Raw genomic sequence first — 22,668 nt, 5'->3', positions numbered from 1 at the left:
GAGTCATAGAGATGTACAGCACGGACACAAACCCATTGGTCCAACTTATCCATGATGACCAGATATCTGAAATTATCTTCTTGTACTAATTACGCAACCTAGTCACCTCCAGTTCCAATCCCTGCACCCCCAGTCACCACTGCCCCAAGACCTCAATTGGAACTTGATCACCTAACAGGAGCACAAATAATATATCTTCAATTTCAAAATATTCAGTTATATATTGATCTGTTAGACCTTGACGTAAACTTACTTCAACATTACTTGTGTGTGTGTAGGATGAAGGAAAGTGCCGACCACTTGACGTGATGAAGCTGGAAGGAGCTGAAGTTGCAGTTGACACAAGCTTGGGAAAACCATTTGTCTTTAAATGTACTCTACAGTCAAGGAACAGAATGTTCTACTTCTGTTCAACTTCAAACCAGGAAATGAAAAGGTACAGAATTAAAAATTCATCACAAAGCAGCATTCTTAGACTGCAAAGGGGAGTTTAATACCTTGATCTATAATTTTAATCACTAAAACACACAAGCCCTGGAATTATGCATTGGCCCAGACCTGTGGTCAATGGTGAAGTGAAAGAGTATGCCATGGACCTTTCTAGAGGCTGCAAAGGAACTTGCTCTCCTATCTGCAGCAACAGAGGTCTAATGTCACACACTTGGTATTGCCACATTCCCCCTGCTTGTCAAGGGCCAGGTGAAATCACACAATTCTAAATCACTGGGCCGCTGGCTTTGGGGAACATGGGCTTGATGTTCCTAATAGCCTCAATGTGCTCACAAACATGTGCATAGTAGACATTCTGCTCCATGGCAAGATTCCATTACTTGAGATAATTGGTTCTGATATCCAGGATATGTTCTGGATGACATTGTCCAGCTTTGACTGAGCTCCATTTGTTCTGCAAAGACCCAGCCCCACTGAACAGCAATATGACACTCGACACTTAACTTGCATGCAAGGACTCAAACCAGGGCCGGAGAAGATTCACTCACTGGAGAGACCAATTAAAGAAATTGCCCCTGTCGGTAGAATTGATGAGAAGCTGCTTCTCTAAACAAAGCCTGTTTCTTTTGCATCTTGCTGCTGATATGCTCATGAAGCAGGCTCATGAGCAACACCCTTGGGTAGGAAACAGTTTTTGATTTGAGAACCAGTTAGCAAAGTAAGTGGCAATATTGACAGTGGCCAGGGGAGCTAGAGACAGAGCCACCTATTGCTTAGACCCAGGAGCCTTGAACTGAGAGCTTTTTACCTGAAGCCACGCCTGGAAAAGGGCATCCTTTTACTGAGACTGGATGTAGGAGCTAGGACGAGACCGTCTTTTGCTGAGTCCAGTGCCTTTTGCTGGGATCAGGACTAGTTTTTTACTATCTGAAGTGAAGTAGGTGGAATGAAGTCCACCTAGAAAGTGGGTCAAATCAATTTACGGAGATAATGTATTAATTCATAATGATTGTGGAATCTCAAGCTAAAGGGTGCATGTGTTCAATATTTGGGGTACTATTGTGAAACATATTGTGACAACAGTGAAATTTAAATTCGAGATTTGAGATGCAGTAAAAAGGGTAGCAAATGCCTGTTTAAAATCTTCCAGCTGTGCATATATGCAATAGAAATACATTAACTGTGACCTTGATCTAAGCAAGATATGTTTAGGGTGATGGCTTTTTACATACAGAAGTGTGTCAGTTATTTTGAAAGAAACATCTTTCATGCTAACCTATTACCTGTTTTCTTGCAGTGTCTGAGACATTAATGCATTCTTATCTATGGTTTTAAATTTAATGGGAGGGGTAATGCCTATCGAGGCTACTGCTAAATTCCCTTAGTGCTACTTCTGTACAACTCCAAATCTCACATACAACAACCCAAATAAGAAGGTTGTGTTACAACATACATGCAAAACCTAATAAAGGAGTTAGAAAGAATGATAAAGGAGCCTCTGAAAATGTGCTGTCCTGGCATTTACTTAATTCTGGGCATTTTCAAGTGTGGTTAATTTCAGTTTAACATGAAAAAAACATTTACCACCCAGTTGGAAAGTGTTTATTTTTTCTGTTATCAAAGCCTATTTGTATGAATAGAAATAGCATCTTATTGCAGCTGAATGCGTTGGTGCTAATTTACTGGATGATTTTTGTTATTTTTAAACACAAAAGTAAAAGCAGGAATCATGCAACAATAGAATATGTCAGTGAAAGATCAAGATACTTTAATTTGCAAATGAGATAGCTGTTTGCAGTGCTCGTTGTGATGTTTAATTCTTTTGAATAATGTTGCTCTGCAAATATTGCATATGGCCAACCTCAAAGGTGTGAAGCTAGCTACTTTGCAAGAATGGCTAATTTGTATGCAATCTTCTGACAATGCTGCCTTTGTAAAGTCTATCATATTGAAACCTGAGTTTTTAATGGTCTTTAAAGCAGTAAAGAGTACAAAAGCCAAGAAATGTCGTTAGACCTATCCACCCCTACTGTGACTGTGGTTTCAGTTTCCTGGTACCTGGCAGGTATGAAGAGGCATGTTTAATATTGGGGGAGGAGGTGGATAAAAAGGGAGCCAGAAACAGGGGAAGCCGCAGGCCCCATGCTTTCTCTCCCTGGCCCTGCTGATCTCACTATTTCAAGACACAACCCTCGAGGTCCCTTTTGCTTAATAGCAGAGTTTTTTCCTTGCTTTAAATTGCAGCACCAATCCTCACCACTCTCTTGCGTCAGCCCCCCAGCATCCTACCACTCCCTGGTACTCCTATGCAGCTTGGAAAATATCAATGCGAAAACTAGCTGCTGAACATTCAGCTCAATTTGTTCACATTGATAGGTCCTGGCAGAATCAATGTCATGGAGGCAATCACCATTCGTGGACATTAAGATCAGGACCAGTGAGATTCTAGCATAACTTAAAGAAAGAACCTATCAATATAACAACATCAGATCATCTCAAATAAAGAATTTCTGACAAGTCATTATTGTCATAATGCTCTAAAACTTGTGGTCAATTTGCTAAAGTTTCTACAAATAGCAATGAAATAAATGACCAAATATCTTGTCTTAAGTGAACTTGAGTGGCCAATATTGGCCAGGATGGTGGAAGAACTGTTCTCCTCTTTAAAATTGCCACTGGGTCTTTTACATCCATCTTGGTTTAGCATCTCCAGCCAATCCAACATTGCAGTATGTTCCATATTGCCCTAACTTTTCAATCTAAACAATGTGCTCAAGTCTCTGAAGTAAGTCTTGACGCATGATTTTCAGAGACAAGAGAAGAAGTGATATCCCTGAGCTAATGCCGACACCTATAGCATTTGCGTACAATTCTCCCACTTGTTATTTTAGAATTTCTCACAATTGGTTTATACAACAAAGGATTTTAGGTGAATGCATTATTCCAGAGCTACAGTTTCATCACACAATGAGATAGCATTACTGAATCCTTGAATGACTTTTAAGTTATTTTCTAAAGCAGGCAGCTCAATTCATTTGGGCATCAATCTGATGAGCGTTTCCATACAGATACACACCCACTGGGAAGAAAAATATTGGACTATGTTATTGTAATATCCAGCATATTGAAATTATAAAGTACCTGTATATATTCATGCAGTTTTTTTTAAAAAAGGCTATTCTTGGATGATCTTTTCTCTATTAACAAAGTGAAAAATGCATTCATCTCTTTGCTTTTTGTTGCAGGTGGCTAGAAGCAATGGAGCGAGCAGTACATCCTGTTCATCAGGTACATGCCAACCCAATTACAGCAGCAAATAGAATCCTTTAATACATTGTGTTCCTTAAGCAGATTGCTTTCTTTTTGTTCGATTTGTATCTATAATTTCTCCTTGTTTTCTTATTACAATGTATGGAGCCTCCTTCTCTTCTAACTTGAAGCTTATCTTCTCAGGTGCTCAAAAACACTTTCAATCCACTCACTGTAACTGAGCACACAAACATATTGAAAGGATTTCAAATGAGTTCAAGACTTGAGAATGCTGGCTTGGGTTTACATGAGTGTTTCATAGACAAATTGTTGGTAGTACAGCTTTCACTAGCTTAAGTAAGGCTATCAATAGATTAAAGATTGGCAGGAAACAGAAAAGCTGGTACATTTGGAGTTTTGACGTCTCAGGACCTCAAGGGGTTAGATGGTTTAAAAAGATACATCATTTAAAAATATGAAGTATGTGTTCTTCCTTATAAAGCTAGCTTTTGGAATCCTGTGTAACCCTATTCTCTAAGAGGGACCCTCCTCCCCAAGAAACAGTAATAAGTCCTGGGTTTCCCTGCCCTCTGGAAGGCACTCCAATTATACACCTAGTACCATGAGCTCCTGTCAAATGGATTTGAAGTGATGGTACTCATTCTGCTGCTGTCACCCCTGCAGTTTTATGTTTTCATTTCTGTTTCTCCCAAACTTCCATGTATGAGCTCCAAGTCCTCCAGGAATGGTGCTCTGAATCAACATTAGAAGATTGTCAGTGCTTTCAAAAACATGCCAGAGGAACTCAGAATATCCAGCAGCATCTGCAGTCAAAGAGAGTTAATGTTTTGAATCCAATATGACGCTTCTTGGGAATTGAAGTGGGGGCAATTCTCCCCTGGTATTTCTCATTCCAATGCATAGGAATCCCTCCAGTCCCCACTAAGCCCATTGCAGTGTTGTAGTTGCAACCCAGCACTCAGTTGTTTGGGGAGAATTTTACCTTATTTCTCCCTTCTTGGTGTCACAGTGTACTGGCCATCAGTACCGTTATTGAAAATGTTAACCTACTTGTTTATTTTTAACCCATTTTCTCACTTTTGTGTTCTAATTCTTGAAAGTTAACTTGCTTAAACTGCTTCAAGCATATGAAATACAAATTCTCCATTATCCAACTCCTGCTCAATTATTAACATCACATCTCTACCAGTTGATCTCACAATACTGTGTCCTAAAGGATGCCTGAACAGTTCTCCATTATAATTTTAGCTGTAAGCAGTATAACAGCAATAAAGAACACAATACAGTAGCTAACCTAAATGTGTAGACAAATTCAAGCATGGGCAGTTTCAGCCAGTAAACAATGAACTACACAGAAGAATTAGTATGCTTACAAGTTGATGCTGCTGTGTTAATGTTTTAAGAGCTGAGTACGCTAATAAAACCAAGGACCAGAATGACAGCGTAAGACTAACAGCCATGAGGACTCAAGCAGCAGCAGCATGTCATACTGAGAAGGAGCACATAACTTTTTAGTTACACTACAAAATAAGTTTATTGATAAGTAAGTCTATCGGAGATTTTTAAGTAAATTGAAATATATTGAGTAAATTGTTTATCAATCTGAATGAGCTAAATTTCTGTTTCAGAAACTCAACGCAAGAATACAATGTAGTGATCAGCAGTGACTCATTCTAAAAAAAAAACAAAGGTAGTGTTGTGAACTTGAGAACCACAACAAAAGGGCTCAGACAAAATTTGAAACAGTGTAGAAGTTACACCGTGATCTGAGAAATGAAATAAAATTATATAATCGGTGCTGGCAAACCAAGTTTTCATTTCTCATCTTCTTTTCTTCATCTGGCCAGATTGGTTGTCTGTGTGGATGGGGAGATGGTTCTGAAGAGGGTTACAAATGCTATGTGGCCTCAGGCCAATCTCAGGTGTCATCCTTGTGCACATTAGAATAAAGCATGTAAAACAAAAAAAGTTAGAGTCACAGCACAGGGAAGAAAAACAGAGCAAGTATATCAGCTACAATGTGGAATTTTCCCATAGGCTAACTTTATGGTCTAAAATCAGTAGCAAGGCACCAGATGTCCTCTCAGAACATAGGTTTTTTTTCCAAGAATGGGGTTATGCTTTTTAGATTTAGCCATTGCAGAACCGATAAGCAACTGGTAAAAATAAGGATAGCCATTGGAATGAGGGTTTGTGCAGAGGCAACACATGAAATCCAACTGAAGGTAAGCAGAGGGATTCTGCAAACTACAGAAAATGCTAGAAGATCAGCTAGATATAGAGAAGTGAAATTTAGAATTCACTGTTTGGAGCTGATATCTTACAGGCAACAGCCACAAGACTTAACTGATCATTTTAATGACTAGGTGCAGAGAAAACAAAGGACTGTGATTTCTCAGAGGCTGAGCTGTTTGAATCTATAGCAAGCTCCATTATCTACTCAAACAATTTACTCAATATATTTAAAGCTTTTCAAAAAGACAAAATCATTTCTAAACAATGGCACAAAATGTGAAGCTACTGCAGCTAGAGAAGAAGATCTGTAAGATTTAACACTACTGCCATCATAATGCAGACAAACAGTTTGATTTGATTTATTGTATCTAAGTACAGTGAAAAGCTTTGTTTATGAGCATTACAGGCAGATCATAGTAAGCAAGGACATGCAGTTCGGTGGGTGCTTAGACAGATTGAAGCGTATGGATTACACTGCACAGGAGGTGCACAAAGCAGGATCAGCATTAGCAAGATCAACATTATTTGAAGTTAGAGAGTATGTGAAATACATCTTGTTGTATCCACTGAAACCATGACCTGCATTCCAAATGGACATGACTCAGACATTGTGACTAATTCATTGAACATGCCATAGTTATTGCCATTATGGAAATTGGAAAATCACACCCTAAGATTCTGTACAATGCATTGGTGGTTTGATCATCCATTTTGGATGTCATATGGCATAATCTCCAGGGAACCTAGACTTTACATTTGATTGTTTTTGACTTGTATTTACTCAACATCTCATCTTCCATCAGCCAAGACACAGTTCTGCAGACTACAATCTGTGACACTGCCAACCCCTCACACACAGGGTCTGGGGACAGGACGCCTGTAGTAGTTTTGGTTGGGTGGGGAGGGATATTTCAGGGAATCCTGGCATGGATACCTTCTTGGATCATCTCGCCTGAAATCTGGATTACTAAACTGTATGGAAAAGGGTATTATCAGGTTTAAGGGTAATCTTGCAGTAGTATAAACATAACTCACATTTTGTAAATGCAAATTCACTGTAATGCGATTGACAAATTGGAGACACCGTTTCTAAAGCGCAAACTTTTAGAATTTATGTTGGCTGTGATGCAATTACATTGCCAACACTTGTAGTTGTTTCTAAAGCGTGATTGTTCTATAATGCAGAGTTGCACAAGAACACAACCATCACATCATCGAAGAACTGCCTGTATTGCCATGTTCCTGTAAGACTGGAGATTGGGGTGGCATGGTGGCACAGTGGCTAGCACTGTTGCCTGACAGCGCCAGAGACCCGGGTTCAATTCCCGCCTCAGGCGACTGACTGTGTGGAGTTTGCACGTTCTCCCCGTGTCTGCGTGGGTTTCCTCCAGGTGCTCCGGTTTCCTCCCACAGTCCAAAAATGTGCAGGTCAGGTGAATTGGCTATGCTAAATTGCCCGTAGTGTTAGGTAAGGGGTAAATGTAGGGGTATGGGTGGGTTGCGCTTCGGCGGGTTGGTGTGGACTTGTTGGGCCGAAGGGCCTGTTTCCACACTGTAATGTAATCTAATCTAATCTAAATAAGGAGCTATCCTCTCAATATCCTAATACGCAGAAACAAATGGTGTGCAGGTTGCATGGGACCTTGGCCAGTTGAGAGATGACCATTTATGAGGAGATCACCTGGAGCTTCATGGGGAAGCACGTTAATGACGAAGTTTCCCTTTACTAAGATTGCATACTTCTCTTACAGCTCTCACTGATCTACTGTAAGTTGAGGAAGCAATGCAGAGGCCAATCCAGCAATCCTTCTTTCAGTCCTATTACTGCAAAGGAGCCATTATGGAAACAGGAGCAGCCACCACAGACTGCTACACAGTGTCCAGTGGGAGAAGTAGCAGTTCAAGACCCACCATAGTGGAGGAGAGGTCTTATATGGAACAGGATCTACATGCTAGTCATTTGCTGGACCTAAAAGTTGGTGCAGATGTCACAAAGGATGTCCCAAGTCAGGCCGTCGAAAAAAACTCACAGCAATCCCATCCCAGTAACCATATTGCTGACCTTAAGTGTTGTTAGATTCTGTGGATTGTTTTAGGGAGCTGCTGTGGGCCTCTGTGGCATCTCACAATGCGATAGTTGTGGCCAGAATATTACTGGTGCTGTTAGCACAGGAGCTCACCAGTATACCTCTGTCCAGCTTGACCTAGACAGTCAGGCAGTAAAGGATTCTTAGCCATCATTGGTTTCCTGCAGGTTCAGGGTGCAATCAAGTGCACCCACATCGCTATCAAAGCATTCTACCATGAACATTACATTCAGTTAGTATTCAAATCATTTGTGACTAGAACAAACAAAATATATGTTGGTTAGATATCCAAAGAGTTGCTGTGACCCGAACATCACTGATCATTCATGGGTGCCAGCATCTTTCATAAACTCTCTGCCCAGAAGGATGGTTGCTGTTGAAAAGGGATGCATTCCTATACCTAGCTGTTGACACCTCTAAGAAACCCTCAGACTGCCACTGAGTGGAGAGAGGATGCTGATCGCACTTCGACCAGGCCCATTCCCTAGCAGGCCTTAGCCCTGCTGAAGCCGAGGTATTGAAGCCTGGACTGGTCAGGCAATGTCATGCACTATAACACGACAGAGTGCCCCACACTACACACTCTCTCATTGACCAAACTGGGCTGAGGAGGAGATGCAGTGGTGAGAGGAAACCTCTGAATTTGAGGATGTGGGTGAGGATTCTGAGATGGGCCATGAGGACTATCAAAGAGGATACAGCAGTTGGGTACAATGATTTGAAGAGCCAGAGAGGACCTTATAACCAGCCTTTCCAAAGTGACTGAGTGGGTTGTGACTTTTTTGGTTCCTGCTACTGTTCATTTGTGCAGTCGCCTGTCAGTCCTCTGCTTGCTGGATCTCACATTGCTCTTTGATGAACTTGTTTTTCAATTTGATTTATCTGTGAAATAAGATATTGACTTCTCCCTTCAACTCTGGCTCTGATATCCTTACCCTCATTACCCTTGCAGGCTTGGAGATTTCACTGTAGCCCTGCAATGTTTGACAACTCTAACTGATGACACTTCCACTACTATGGGCTTGAGGTGCTGATCGGTCCCCTCTATTTGGGTCCACAACAATGATAACTTGGCATGTATGTCACCCATTTCCCAAGTATGTTGTTGTGTGGCTTTGAAAACCCCAGACATAGGTTAGACCTTTCCTTCCTGGGGTCAATAAACATGACAGATTTTGCCATTGCACCCATAAAGTCTATGTATGGGCCATACCAATTGAACATCCCATCTGATGAGATGGCTCATGGTTCAGTTGCCTGGAAGGAGATGTCCCTTTTTGTTAGTGACCCCCATCCAGCACCATGTGGAGAGCAGCCTATGTGATGGTAGCAGGAAACTAGGACTTCTTAGGATGCTTTGCTGATGTTCTTGGAGTGGTTACTGAGGAGAAGCCCCTGACTAGTGCTGAGTGATGTAGCATCCACTTGTCCTTGAAATATGGAACCAGAACCTTCAACTCGAGAAGGTCAAACCAGTGGCAAGTAATTTAGGTTCACCCACTGCATGATTGGCAGATTAACTGCACAACATCTTGCTTGCACAGATCGCTTGAGATAATTTCACCCTGGGCATTGGCTGATATGACACCAATGTACTTGATGTTGCACTTGAACTTCAAAATGAACATTTTACAATTCTTGTTTCTGAGTATTTTTGCAGCCACAATTTTCACTCTTTGTTTTATTCACTCATGGGATGTGGGATTTGCTGGCTGACCAGTATTTATTGCCAATCTTTAGTTGTCGTTGAGAAGGTGGTGCCTTCTGGATCACCACATTCCATGTGCTGTAGATAGAATCAAAATACTGTTAGTTAGGGAGGTAATTTCAGAATTTTCACCCAGTGACTGAAAGAATGGTGATATATTTCCAAGTCAGGATTGTGAGTGGCTTGGAGGGGAACATGCACGTGATCCCATGTATCGACTGCTACTGCCCTTCTAGATGAAAGTGCTGTCTAAGGTTCTTTTGAAAATTACTGCAATGCAACTTGTAGATAGTACATTGTGCCACTGCTAAGCATCAGTGGTGGAGCAACTGGATGTTTGTGGGTGTGGTGTCAATCAAACAGCTTCCTTGACCTGGATGGTGTCAAGCCTCTCCAGTGTTGTTGGAGCTGCACCCACTTAAGTAGGGAATATTCCCTTACTCTCCTGAATTATGCCAACTAAATAGTGGACAGGCTTTGGCGAGTCAAGAGGTGAATTATTTGCTGCAGGATTCTTAACCTCTGACCTTTTGTAGCCATTGTATTTATATGGTGAATCTAGTTGAGTTTCTGGTCAATGGTAACCCCCATTATGTTGATAGAGTTGGATTCAGTGATGGTAACACTATTGGTTGTCGAGGAACAGTGGTTAGATTGTTTTTTATTGAATGTGGTCATTTCCTGGCATTTGTGTAATACCACTTGTCAGTCTAAGCCTGGATATTGTCAGGTCATTCTACATTTGAACATGGACTGCTTTAGTGTCTGAGGAGTCATGACCCACTTGTAATTTTATCTTGGTGGGAGGGGGTGGGCAGAATGTTGTATTACTGCATTAGAGCTGACTATGCTGATGAGCCCAGAACCAGGAATGACACCATATGACCAGCAGCAACAAGGACTCCAAGCAGCAGCGTGCTACACTAAGAACCTGTATATACATCACCCTGTCATGGCAATGTATCAGTGAGCTCATTTGAGCATTTCAATAAAATTGAACCTACGCTACTTACCAATCCAATATGAAAGTGATAATGTTCCATTAAGGAATACAAGAATCTGACAGATGCATACAGGGATGATAAAGAGTTCATAGCATTTGCCTGGTATAGACAGCTGCCCAGGAGGAAAATGGATTCAGATTGCCAAACTGTAGTCAGATAAATTCCTGGAAGTTTGATCATCAAAATATCCTATTCCATGACTCGCATCATTCTTCATACTGGAAGCAAGCAGAAGCTGTTACTCAATTGATGCAGTAATGAATCATTCCAAACAGAAATTTCCCCACTTTCATTATTTTATTATTGATAAGTATAAGTGTCAAAAATCAATGATAAAGCAAATACATGTTTTATGATTTTTTTTCTTCCAAGTTGCACAGATCTATGTTTTGGGAGATTAATTTACAATTTATGAAGACTCTAGGATAGTACTGGAAATCTGCAATATTTGTTGCGTTGGTGAAAGTGATGGAGACAGTAACATTAATATATTTAATATATCTGGAGACACAAATGTGTTAACAAAAAGATCCTTTCATTTACAGAATCATGTCTGGGTGGATGTGACTCACCATAATGCCAACCTTCCACCATTGGCCATCAAGAGCCCAGATTGTCTTGGTCTTCTTTACCAGATAGATCGGAACAAGGATGTATGGACTCAGCATTATTGTGTGCTGAAAGATGCCTGCATTTATTTCTATGCAGGGATTCGTTCCACACATGCACAGGGTGAGCAATGCTTGGAATGTAAGTGGTATGTGAAAACGTTTTGGCATAGAACTAGGAAGTCTTACAGTGTAGAAGGACTCCAGGCGACCCACCAGCTATCCAATAAGCAAAATAATAATTGTGCCATTCTCCTGCTTTTTTCCAGCATTTTTGCACATTATTTGAGTAGAAACAATCACTTAATGCCCTCAAATGCCTCATTTAAACTTGCCTCCACCATATTTCCAGGTAGTGCATCCAGACCTGAATGACTCGATTTGTCAAAAGGTTTCTCTCACATCACATTTGTGACATTTTCAAATTATTTTAAACATGTACATTCTCGTTCTCAATCTTTTATGAATAAAAACAGATTTTCCTTTCTGCTCTATTTAGACTCCTCTTGATTTACACAATTCCTATCAGACTTCCTCTAAGCCTTCTTCTCTCCAAGGAGAACAGTCCCAACTTGCCCAAGCAATTGTCAGAAAGGAAATGCCTCATTCCTGAATGTTTAGCTTTGTAAATCTTAGTATTTAGGAGTCAACCACATTTTGGAGGGTCAGGAGTCACACATAGGCCAGTCCAGGGAGGGACAAGAGTTCCCTTTGTGAAAGGACAAGTAGACCAATGGATTGTTACGACATTTAATATTGGTTTCATGGTCATGATTAGACAATTAATTTTAGGGGTTTTTTTGAATTGTATTTAAATTAAATCATATGCACATGATTTGAATCCTTGTACCCAAAATATTATCTAGGTTTCTGGATCACTAGTCTACTGAGGTCTAAAGAATTTCTTGTATAACTTTAACATATCCTCCTAGCTTTTATTCTCTATGTGCCTATTAATAAAATCAAGTCTAATGTATGCTTTATTAACTGCTCTCTGCCTGTCCTGCCACTTACATTTAAATGTGCAAATATACATCTGCTGCTGCACCCGATTGAATTTTTTACTTCTCTTTTTATATCATCTGTCCACGGTCTTTTTAAGAAAACGCATCACGTCACATTTCTCTGCATCGAACTTCATTTGCCACCTATTTACTCGCTCCAATTGTCTGTATCCTTCTGGAGTTAATATTTTCCTCCCCCACCACCATGTTACAGGGTTACTAAGTTTGATTTCATCCACAAACTTTAGATTTGTGCCCTGCACATCAAGGCCTAGCAAGATCATTCATATATTTTATAAAATACAAACAAACAATTACATAGCTTCCTCTGGCCTGAAAAATATCCATTGACCAATACACTCTGCTTCCTATCACTCTGCCAATTTTGTATCTACATTGCTATTGTCCCCTTTATTTCAGAGCTGTAACTTTTCTCACAAGTCTCTCATGTGGCAAGGTATCTAATGTCCTTTGAAAGTCCACAAGCACCAAATCGACAGCATTACACTCATCGACCATCAGTTCCTCTTCAAAAAACTCAAACAAGTTAGTCAAACATGATTTCCCCCTTAAAAATCCATGCTGTCTTTTTCTAGTTTAACCACCCTTTATCACATGACTACTAAATCTATCCTACATAATTGTTTCTGGGAGTTTCCCAAGCACTGAAGTTAAACTGATTTATTTGTAATTACTGAGTTACAACCTTTTTAGAATGGTATAAACCACACCCCACTGCCCCGCCCCCCAGCCACACCCCCAAGTCACTGGAAGACCAAAATTACAGCCAGTGGCCCTGTAATTTCCACTTTCATTTCCATCAATGCTTGGATGCATCTTGTCTGGTTCTAGCATCTTGTCAACATTAAGTATCGATAGCCAATCCTTCCTCCTTATCAATTTTGAACTCTTCCAATGTCAGAGTGAAAACTTGTTCGAGTTTTTTGAAGAGGTACTGATGGTCGATGAGGGTAATGCTGTCGATTTGGCAATGTGGACTTTCAAAGGACATTAGATACCTTGTCACATGAGAGACTTGTGAGAAAAGTTACAGCTCTGAAATAAGGGGGACAATAGCAATGTAGATACAAAATTGTATTGGTCAATGGATATTTTTCAGGCTTGGGTAGCATCAACCTCATTGGTAAAACATATGAAAGCATCTGTTTAACACCTCAGCCATATCTCTTGCCTCCATGTGTAAATCCCCCTTTTGGTCCCTGATGAACTCCATTCCTCCATTTACCAGCTTTTTACTATCCATGTGCCGACAAAAGAGATTGTCATTCCCCTTTATGTTTGCTGCCAATCTTTTTTCATAATTCCTCTTTGTTTCAGTTTGCTTTTATCACCTCTCTTTTGAACATTGTGTATTCAGCTTTTTCATCAACTCAATTGTATTTTCTACCCAAAACCTGCCACTGGTACACTTTTCTTCTTTAACTTAATTTCATTCCTCTTTTATATACAAGGTATTGGGAGTTTTGGATATGTTTGTCCTCCCTTAAGAGGAACATAATGTCACTACGCCTGAGCCATCTCCTCCTTGAGAGTATCCCATTGCTCAGCTTCAGTTTCTCCTACCAACTTTTTTTTGGTTCAGTTTATTTGGTCCATCTCCATTCTTGCCCCATTGAAATTGGCTCCCCCCGTTAATTATTCATAGTCTTGATTGCCTATTGCCCTTTTCTATCATTTTAAACTTTACAATAATCACCATTGCCTAAATATTCCCCATCTGACACTTTATCTACTTGGCTCAGCCATTTCCAAGAACCAGGATCAATATTGCATCCTTTCTTGTTCGACTGGTCACACACTGCTCTAGAAAACATCCTTCAATGCAATCTAATGATATTTGCTCCTCCCTACCCTTTATGTTATTACTATCCCAGTCTGTATTTAGGTAAAGTTCTCCACTATAAAAGCTCTATGATGTTGGCATCTCTTTGTGATTTCCTTGCAGATTTGTTCCTCTACATCCTTCCAACCAGCTGGTAGACTACAGACTGCACCAAACTATATAATTGCACATTTTTTGTTCTTTAACTGTAGGTAAAGTGATTCTGCTTTAGAATGTTCCGAGACATCCTCTTTCACTAGCACTACAAAGCACTCCTTAACCAATACTGCCAGTCCTCTATCTTTCCTTTCATTTCCAAATTCTTAATAATATTTAACATTCAGTCCTGCTCTTCCTTGAGCTAGATCCCTGTAATCACCACAATATCATTTTTTCACATGGAAATCTGTCTGTAACTCCATAATCTTACTTATATTAACAGGTATGCACACCGAGTCTGATTTAGACTTCATTACTTTCTTCCTTACTCTGATTTCACCAATTAACCTTCTGTTCTCTATAATAGAACTATCCCTGTCTTCAAATATTTTGTTCACCCTGGTATTCATCTTTCATATTCTCTCTTGTTGCACTGCTGAGTTTATTTAAAGCCGTCCCAATAGCACGAGCAAAATACCCTGTAAGGAACTTAGTCCCAGCTCTGTTCAGCTGCAACCCACCTGGCTTGTATAGGTCCCACCTTCTCCAGAACTGCAAGAATGCAAAATCCACCCTCCAGCACTCCCTTTCCAACCAAGCATTCCTCTATCTCAGCCTCCTATTTCTATACATACTTTCACATGGCACTGGGATTAATCTGGGAATTACATTTATTGTCCTGCTTTCTAGTTTTCTATCTAATCCCCTAAATTTTGCTTGCTGGACCACATCACCTCTTTCTATCAAAGTCATTGGTCCCAGTATGAACTACAGCTTCTGGGAATTCATCCTCCCTCAGAAGAATGTCCTGCAGCTGCTTAAAGAAATTCTTCACCCTGGCACCAGAGAAGAAACAGACCAACCTGAAGTTATAGCTATGGTCACAACAATATCCGACTGTTCCCATAATGTTTGAATCCCCTAACTCTGTTGCTTTTCCTTTCTCTTTGCAACCCCCTGTACAGCCAACTCACTTCTGGTGCCACAAAAGTAGCACTGATGGCACTCTCTTGACAGTTTCCAAAAGGAAAATTGATGAGCAAGGTCTACTTCACTACCTACTGATTTCCCTTGGACTCTCTAGTGGCCTTTTTATCTCCAGGCCCTTAAGCCGCAGGGTGACCATCTCTCCAAACATACTTTCCATACAATTTACAACCTCATTGACGTGCCAAAGTGAGTCCAGCTGTTGCTTGAGCTCTGAAACCTGAAGCTCAAGTTTCTACAATTGATGGCAGTTCCTACACAAGATTGTCTCCATGACCCAGTAGTGTCCATGAATTCCCATTAACTCTAACCCAATCGTAGGCCATACAATCTACTGACCTGAGCAGACCTGACCAATGGAAAATTATTTTCCTTATATTAACTTTACTCTACTTCAGATTATTTCTACTATTTTATTTGATTGGTCCTGACTTTACCTAATTCCTGATGTTTCTCAATTAAATCTAAGTATGACTCCTCCTTAAAAAAAGAACATTTCTAATTTCGGGCAACTTAAAGACAGCCTGGGACTTACTACCTGAAAGGGTAATAGAGACAAAAATCCACAAGACATTTAAAACAATTTAGATGAGCACTTGAAACATCATAGCACATGAGGCTAGCCAAAATGCTTGAAAATGGGATGAGGATTGACAGATACTTTCTGTGCTGTCACTATATTTGCATTTCCCCTCTGAACCCAGCACAGGTCAGTTCTGAGAAGCTGATAGTATCCCTCTCTGACTCAGGTTAAGTGTAGGCCTCAAGTCTCATTGTAGATTTATAGTTTCCTGAGCTGCTTCCATGCAAGACCACAGCCCCTCTGACTCTCAGGCATGTGTCATTAATTTTAGCCAATTTTCTATTTCCTTATATCCTCTAAACAATGTACTTCTTACCAGTGTTTACTTAAGGAATTATTATTATTACACTGTAGAAATGAGACTAACTTTTATTTAAGTAAAGCTGCGTGATGTTGGATTATTCAATTCCGTTAAGGTTATTCTCACTAACTCAAAAAAACACACTGGGAGAAAAGATACGTCTCTGTACTAACTTCCAAGACTTTTGGCTAATCTCGGTATTTTATGATTGCAAAGAGTTCCAAATCCACATTTTCCTCTTTTTATTTCCAATCCTTGTGAGTTCAGTTGACCTTGTGTACTCAGCTGGGTGCTACAAATACTGAACAACCGTTAATTAAATCTCAATTATGGAGACTTGGAACCTTAGTAACCTGCAGCTGTTTTGACTTTTGGCTTTGTTTCGTCTTCTAACACCCAATACGAAGAAAATTTAAATATATAGCAATGTCAGGATCTTAAATACCTAGATTTGCCTTAACATCTATTAACTTAAGTTCATTGCACTCATGAATTAAGAGATATCTTTATGGAGTAACTTGGTAACAGCACTACATCAGTGACCCATTCCTAGCGAAATACAAGGTATCTATCAAGCTCCAGTAGAGAAGCAGAAGATGACTGAAAAATATTAAATAAAAACATATTATAAATAGAAAACAAAGAAAGAGCAATACAAAGAGCTACTGCTTTTCAATTCACAGTAAATTGTTGTGTGTCTGTTTTTGAGCCATTTATGCATGCTCAGTTTTGTCCCTGCAATTAATGTCGAAGCTTAAAAGGTTAGAAAAAAGAAAAAAAAAGTAAAACAGCCAAAACTAACCAGTAGTTCACTGATCAAAAATCTCTAAAACATGAAACGAAAAAGTTAGGCACTTGGGAAAAAAATTTGATTAAAATAAGTTTTGCAATTCAATTTTTATATGATTGTAGCTGAGCCACAAATACCAGTTTCAAAGCTGGCTCAATTAACTGTGCCTCCAGGTAAAAGCTTTATCCTTTTACTTTATGATGTTTGGGTAAAGTAACGAGATAGCTTTAACTTTACCAGCCAAGAAGGTTATCTCAGAATGCAATGGGTTCTTGATCAGATGGGCTGAGGAGTGGCAGACAGAGTTTAATTTAGACAAATGCAAGGCGCTGCATTTTGTTAAGACAAATCAGGGCAGGAAATATACACTTAATAGTAAGCTCCTGGGCAGTGTTGCTGAACAGAGACCTTGGAGTGCAGGTTTATAGTTCCTTGTGAGTGCAGTCACAGGTAGACAGGGTGGTGAACAAGGCATTTGGTACGCTTGCCTTTATTGGTCAGTGCATTGAGTATAGGAGTTCGCAGGTCATGTTGCAGCTGTAGAGGACATTGGTTAGGCCACATTTGGAATACTGTATTCGATTCTGATCTCCCTGTTATAGAACAAATGTTGTGAAACTTGAAGGGGTTTCAGAAAATATTTACAAGAACGTTGCCAGGGTTGGAGGGTTTGAGCTATAAGCAGAGGCTGAATAGGCTGGGGCTATTTTCTCAGGAGCATCGTAGGCCCAGGGGCTGACCTTATAGAAGTTTTTAAAATCATGAGGGGCATGGGTAGGATGAACAGCCAAGATCTTTTCCTCAGGGTACAGAAGTCCAAAATTAGAGGGCATAGGTTTAAGGTGAAAGGGGAAAGATTTAGAAAGGATCTAAAGGGCAACACTTTCAATGCAGAAGGTGGTACATGTATGGAACGAGCTACCAAAGAAGGTGGCAGAGGCTGGTATGATTACAACAGTTAAAAGGCATCTGCATGGCTTTATGAATAGGAAGAGTTTAGAGGGATAATGGCCAAGTGCAGGCAAATGACACCAGATTAGGTTAGGATATCTGGTTGGCATGGACGAGTTAGATCGAAGGGTCTGTCTCCATGCTGTACACCTCTTTCTCTCACTAACTAGGAGCATCACATATTAACTGTGAAGAACAATTATCAACTGGCTGCAGAAACACTGGAAACCCCAGTTTACATGTTGGCATGAATTAAAATATCAGCATAGTTAAATTTCTGACTTCATGGAAAAAAACTTTTAAAAAGATCTCTCATGTGATATGAATGTCTCTGGCAAAGTAAGGATTTGTTATTATTCCTAATTGCACTTGGTGTTGGTGAACTACTCTGTCATGATTTGGGACAATAGCATTGCTTGTTAGGCTATTTCAGAGGGCAGTTAAACATTATTACGGCTCTGAAGTTACACTTAAACTAAGTAGCAGCATGCATGGCAGATTTCCTTCCCTAAAGAATGTCAATAAGTCAGTTTTTTTTAAACAAGAAATTAGTGTTCATACCATTTCGCCTTGTCTGAGTCTAGCTGTCAATCCCAGATGTTCATTAATAAATATAATTTAAATTCTACTAGCTGCCATGGTGGGATTTGAACTGTGTTCTCAGAGCATATGGACCTCTGGATGACTAGTCCAGTGACATTACTACCAGTCCAGTCTGCCAGTGTAATATAAAGGAAGCATTTTGTTTTGAAGCATGCTATAACCCACTTAGAAATCAATCTATTCATCGAAACTGTCTTTACACTGAGCATACATGAAACATGATGAGAACAGTCCTCACTTGTAACCAAAACAATGGGATTGCTTTTCTTTCCTCAGTATATCACAAACAATGATACCACTTTGGTTGGCTTGTTTATTTGTACAGAATTTCTACAGAAATTTGGCTGACAACCAGATAGGTCTGTAGCTCTTAATGAGATGGACTTATTGGAAAGTATTCAAGTTACCAAACTGATATCACCTCAGTTAGGATTCACTGCAGGTAAAATTTTTAAATTGTGGTAGTCCCCTCCAATGAATAAACTGGTGTCATTTTTGTTTTTAATAGAGTTGAACTCTGTCCAAGACACAAATTTGGAGACCTGCATATTTATAACCTATCCTGGTGCGATCTTAAAACGCTTGACAAACCACAACCAGAGCTGAGCACTCAATCATACAGGAGAGATGATGGTGTAGTAGTAATGTCACTGGCCTGGTAACCCAGAGGCCCAGGCTAATGCCCTCGGGACATGGGCTCAAATGGCAACTGGTGAACTTCAAATTCAATCAAAAGTCTGGAAAATATAATTAGTTTCAGGTGAACTACAACTAATATCAATTTATCACAAAAACCCATCAATTCACCCATGTCATTGTTTAATCTAGCCTATATGTGACTCCAGACATAGCAGAGTCACAAAGATGTACAGCATGAAAACAGACCCTTCAGTCCAACTTGTCCATGCCGACCAGATGTCCCAACCAAATTTACTCCCACCTGCCTACTTGAACAAATCCGTTCCCAAACATTGGATCCGGCTAACCTATTCTCAGGGCAGCGTGGTGGCTCAGTGGTCAGCACTGCTGCCATCTAAAATATGGTTGACTCTTATTTACCCCTCTGAAATTAGTGCTGCCTACATCTCCTGAAGAAATAAAGAAAAATAAAACTTGGGCATCTTTTCTTTCTTCACTCCCTTTGGGTGACAGTGATAGTGAACAAAAGGATACTCTTCCTCAAGGAAATGCCACCAGAAGCTCCCTGCTAATTCTTTTTCAGACAATATCTTTGTTTGGGCAACTTATGGAAAAAGGTAGAAGTGAGGACTGCAGATGCTGGAGATCAGAGCTGAAAAATGTGTTGCTGGAAAAGTGCAGCAGGTCAGGCAGCCTCCAAGGAGCAGGAAAATCGACATTTCAGGCATAAGCCTGAAGAAGGGCTTATGCCCGAAACATTGATTCTCCTGCTCCTTGGATGCTGCCTGACCTGCTGCGCTTTTCCAGCAACACATTTTTCAACTTATGGATATACCGAGGAAGATGAGACTAGAGATCCTAATTAGCATCAAATGCTGATTCTACACTTACAAAAAGTGTCCATTCTTTATTTCATTTTTAATTCATTAGGCATTGGGTGAATGCCAGACCCAAAAAGATCAATCCACCTTTGCATTTCATGCAACTGACATCAGTCTGGGCTAGGACATGCAGATGACAGAATCCACATCATCTTCAGGCTTCAAAAGGTTACCATGACCTATGTATTGTAATATTGTTTGGAACAGTTAAGCAATAGATGTAATGTTCTGTCACTTTAATGGAATTGATTGTATTACCTTATTTTCTGATCTTTACCTACAGGGGGCATTTATCTACAGGGTTACACAGTGAGTGAGCAATGTTTTGGGTCAAAGCGCACTGTGATCGAAGCCAAACCACCTTCTGAAGAGTTTAAAACCTTCTATCTGTGTGCAGATAATGCAGCTGACAATAAGCGGTAAGTGAAAGGCACCTCATGCACAAATCTTCAAAAGTCAAATTTATACAAATACAGATCATCTTTTTAAAAGTGGATAAGTACACTATGTCAACTTTCAAAAATGCATCATTAATGTGTAATGATCCTTCGCAAGGTCACTTGACTACAGATCCTCGCTAAATCAGATAAAACATTTAAAGCTTGCAGCTTTACAAAGGTTGATCATGCAGCTAGGAGTTGCAACAATGTACTGTAAATACATCTAACCATTGCAGTAAATCAGATTTTGCATAGCACTCATGACCTTTAAACAGTGAGCTGCTTGGAAGTAGAGGTTTAATGAATGCTACAGAGGAAAAATTGTAAGAAAACTAATATTTGGATTTGTCTCCCCAGATGGATTGTGGCATTAAAAGCATCTATAAGCAAATGGTTGCCCTTGCACCAAGCCATTCATGACTTCATGACCAACCCCCCAGAGCAGACTCGGATGTGAAGAGAAATTTTTGTTCAAGTGCGGTTTTCTATTAATAAATGTGAAAGAAGTAAAGCTCTTCTGCACACAAAAGGTCATGGAAATTGGGACCTCTTTCCCGAAAAAGTGGTTGAGAGTAGGTCAACTAAAAATTCCAAAATTGTGACTGAACCAAGGGAGATACATTGAGCTCAGATCCAATTGAGCCCTAGTCCAATTGAATGGTGGAACAAGCTCAAGGTTTGAATGGTCTAGTACAGTTCCTGTGCTTCTATAGAACTAATTGCAATTAGTATCCATGAGCCTGTGTAAGTTGGATGTACTGCAAAAATACTAAATAAATGCTCAAAATCTCTTAGTCTTGAAGACAAATTCATATTGGTCTGAATTTTAAACCCCAAAATGGGTGGCTTGGGATTGTTCTAAAGTATTTAATTTGTAGTTTGGGATTAGCCTCCTCGAGATGACACGATTAGTGATCATTTAGTGAATACTTTAGCTGTTGCGTTTGTGCAGTATTAGATTACTAACAATTTTCCTTTAAATGAAGAGCCCACTCCAGAATTTCCTGCAAGAAATTGATTGGGAATTTGGAATTGATTTTAGTGAAGCTACATCTATTTTTTAACAAATATTGCCTATTTTTTTCAGTTTTCCTTGCCACTTGATAACTTAGTGGCACTAAACAGAAAGTTACCTGGATACTTTACTCCAGACGGCAGTCACAACCTTCAGATTAGCTCATTAAAAAATGTTCTGTGTTCAGGAACAGGAGAGTGTGACTGCTGGTGAGACAGGTATGAAGACCTAGGGATTAAATGTGAGGAGCTTTGGCCCCTTCAATTGGCCAAGAGTTACAAGGCTCTTGCAAACTGTGGACAAGAGCAGAGATTGCAGGGAGGTACAGCAAAATGTCCATAGCATCTTAGTACTGGGAGCCATTTAAGTGAAGGGAAGAAATAGGAATGTAGTTGTGATAGGGAACAGATTAATTTGGGGACGAGATACTGTTGTCCTAATGGTTGAGTTGCCTGCCTGGTGCAAGGACATCTTTTCAGTGCTGAAGAACAACTTAGAGCGAGGGAAGGGATCCAATTGTTGTCCACATTGATACCAATGAATTGGTAAGGCGAGAAAGACGACTTTGCTGGAAGTCTTTGAACAGTTAAGAGCTAAATTGAAAAACAGAACCTCCAAAGTAATAATCTCTAGATTACTACCTGAGCCACTGGCAAAGCGGCATAGAGTAAATAAAATTAGTGAATTAGATATGTGGCTCAAAGTTTGGTGTGGATGAAACAGGTTTCAGTTCATTGAACACTAGTACCAGTACAGGATTAGAAGGGAACTGTGTGATGGGGATGGACTTCACTTTCATCACGCTGTGACCACTGTCTTAACAAATCAAATAACTAGGACTGTGGAGAGGGCTTTAACCTTTTTTTAGAAAGTGGGGGGGGGGGGGGGGGGGTTACGTTTGTAGAGTGGAAACATAGGCTTACAAAGCAAGAGGATATGACAGAATTACAGGACAGCTATTTGGATAATTATACCCAGAGTGAGATAGGAAGAGGCAAAGGATACAAACAGGAAAACACAAGAAATATTGTTAAAGAAAAGAAAATAATAGGTTAAAAAAAGATGCAAACTTAATGTCTCTTTACTTGAATGCACATGATGTTTGTAACA

At 39.9% G+C, this 22,668-nt stretch overlaps 1 protein-coding gene across 2 annotated transcripts in view; it reads left to right on the top strand.

The window, feature by feature from the left end:
- The window catches only part of pdzph1 (PDZ and pleckstrin homology domains 1), a 70,722-nt gene extending 48,298 nt beyond the window's left edge, over nt 1-22,424 (top strand). Inside the window, exons 9-13 of one of the 2 annotated variants that reach the window (XM_072583623.1) lie at nt 279-436; nt 3,696-3,738; nt 11,300-11,486; nt 20,387-20,522; nt 20,901-22,424. In XM_072583623.1, the coding sequence (XP_072439724.1) occupies nt 279-436; nt 3,696-3,738; nt 11,300-11,486; nt 20,387-20,522; nt 20,901-21,000 (624 nt within the window). In that variant the 3' untranslated portion in view covers nt 21,001-22,424. Of the gene's footprint in view, nt 1-278; nt 437-3,695; nt 3,739-11,299; nt 11,505-20,386; nt 20,523-20,900 lie in introns of both variants that reach the window. The other variant, XM_072583622.1, reaches the window with a different exon arrangement.
- The last annotated feature ends 244 nt before the right edge of the window (nt 22,425-22,668 follow it).

The sequence above is a fragment of the Chiloscyllium punctatum genome, chromosome 2 (assembly GCF_047496795.1).
Source record: "Chiloscyllium punctatum isolate Juve2018m chromosome 2, sChiPun1.3, whole genome shotgun sequence".
NCBI classification, from domain to species: domain Eukaryota; kingdom Metazoa; phylum Chordata; class Chondrichthyes; order Orectolobiformes; family Hemiscylliidae; genus Chiloscyllium; species Chiloscyllium punctatum.
Note: the sequence above shows the minus strand (reverse complement) of the source record. Positions and strands in the feature narration are given on the sequence as shown.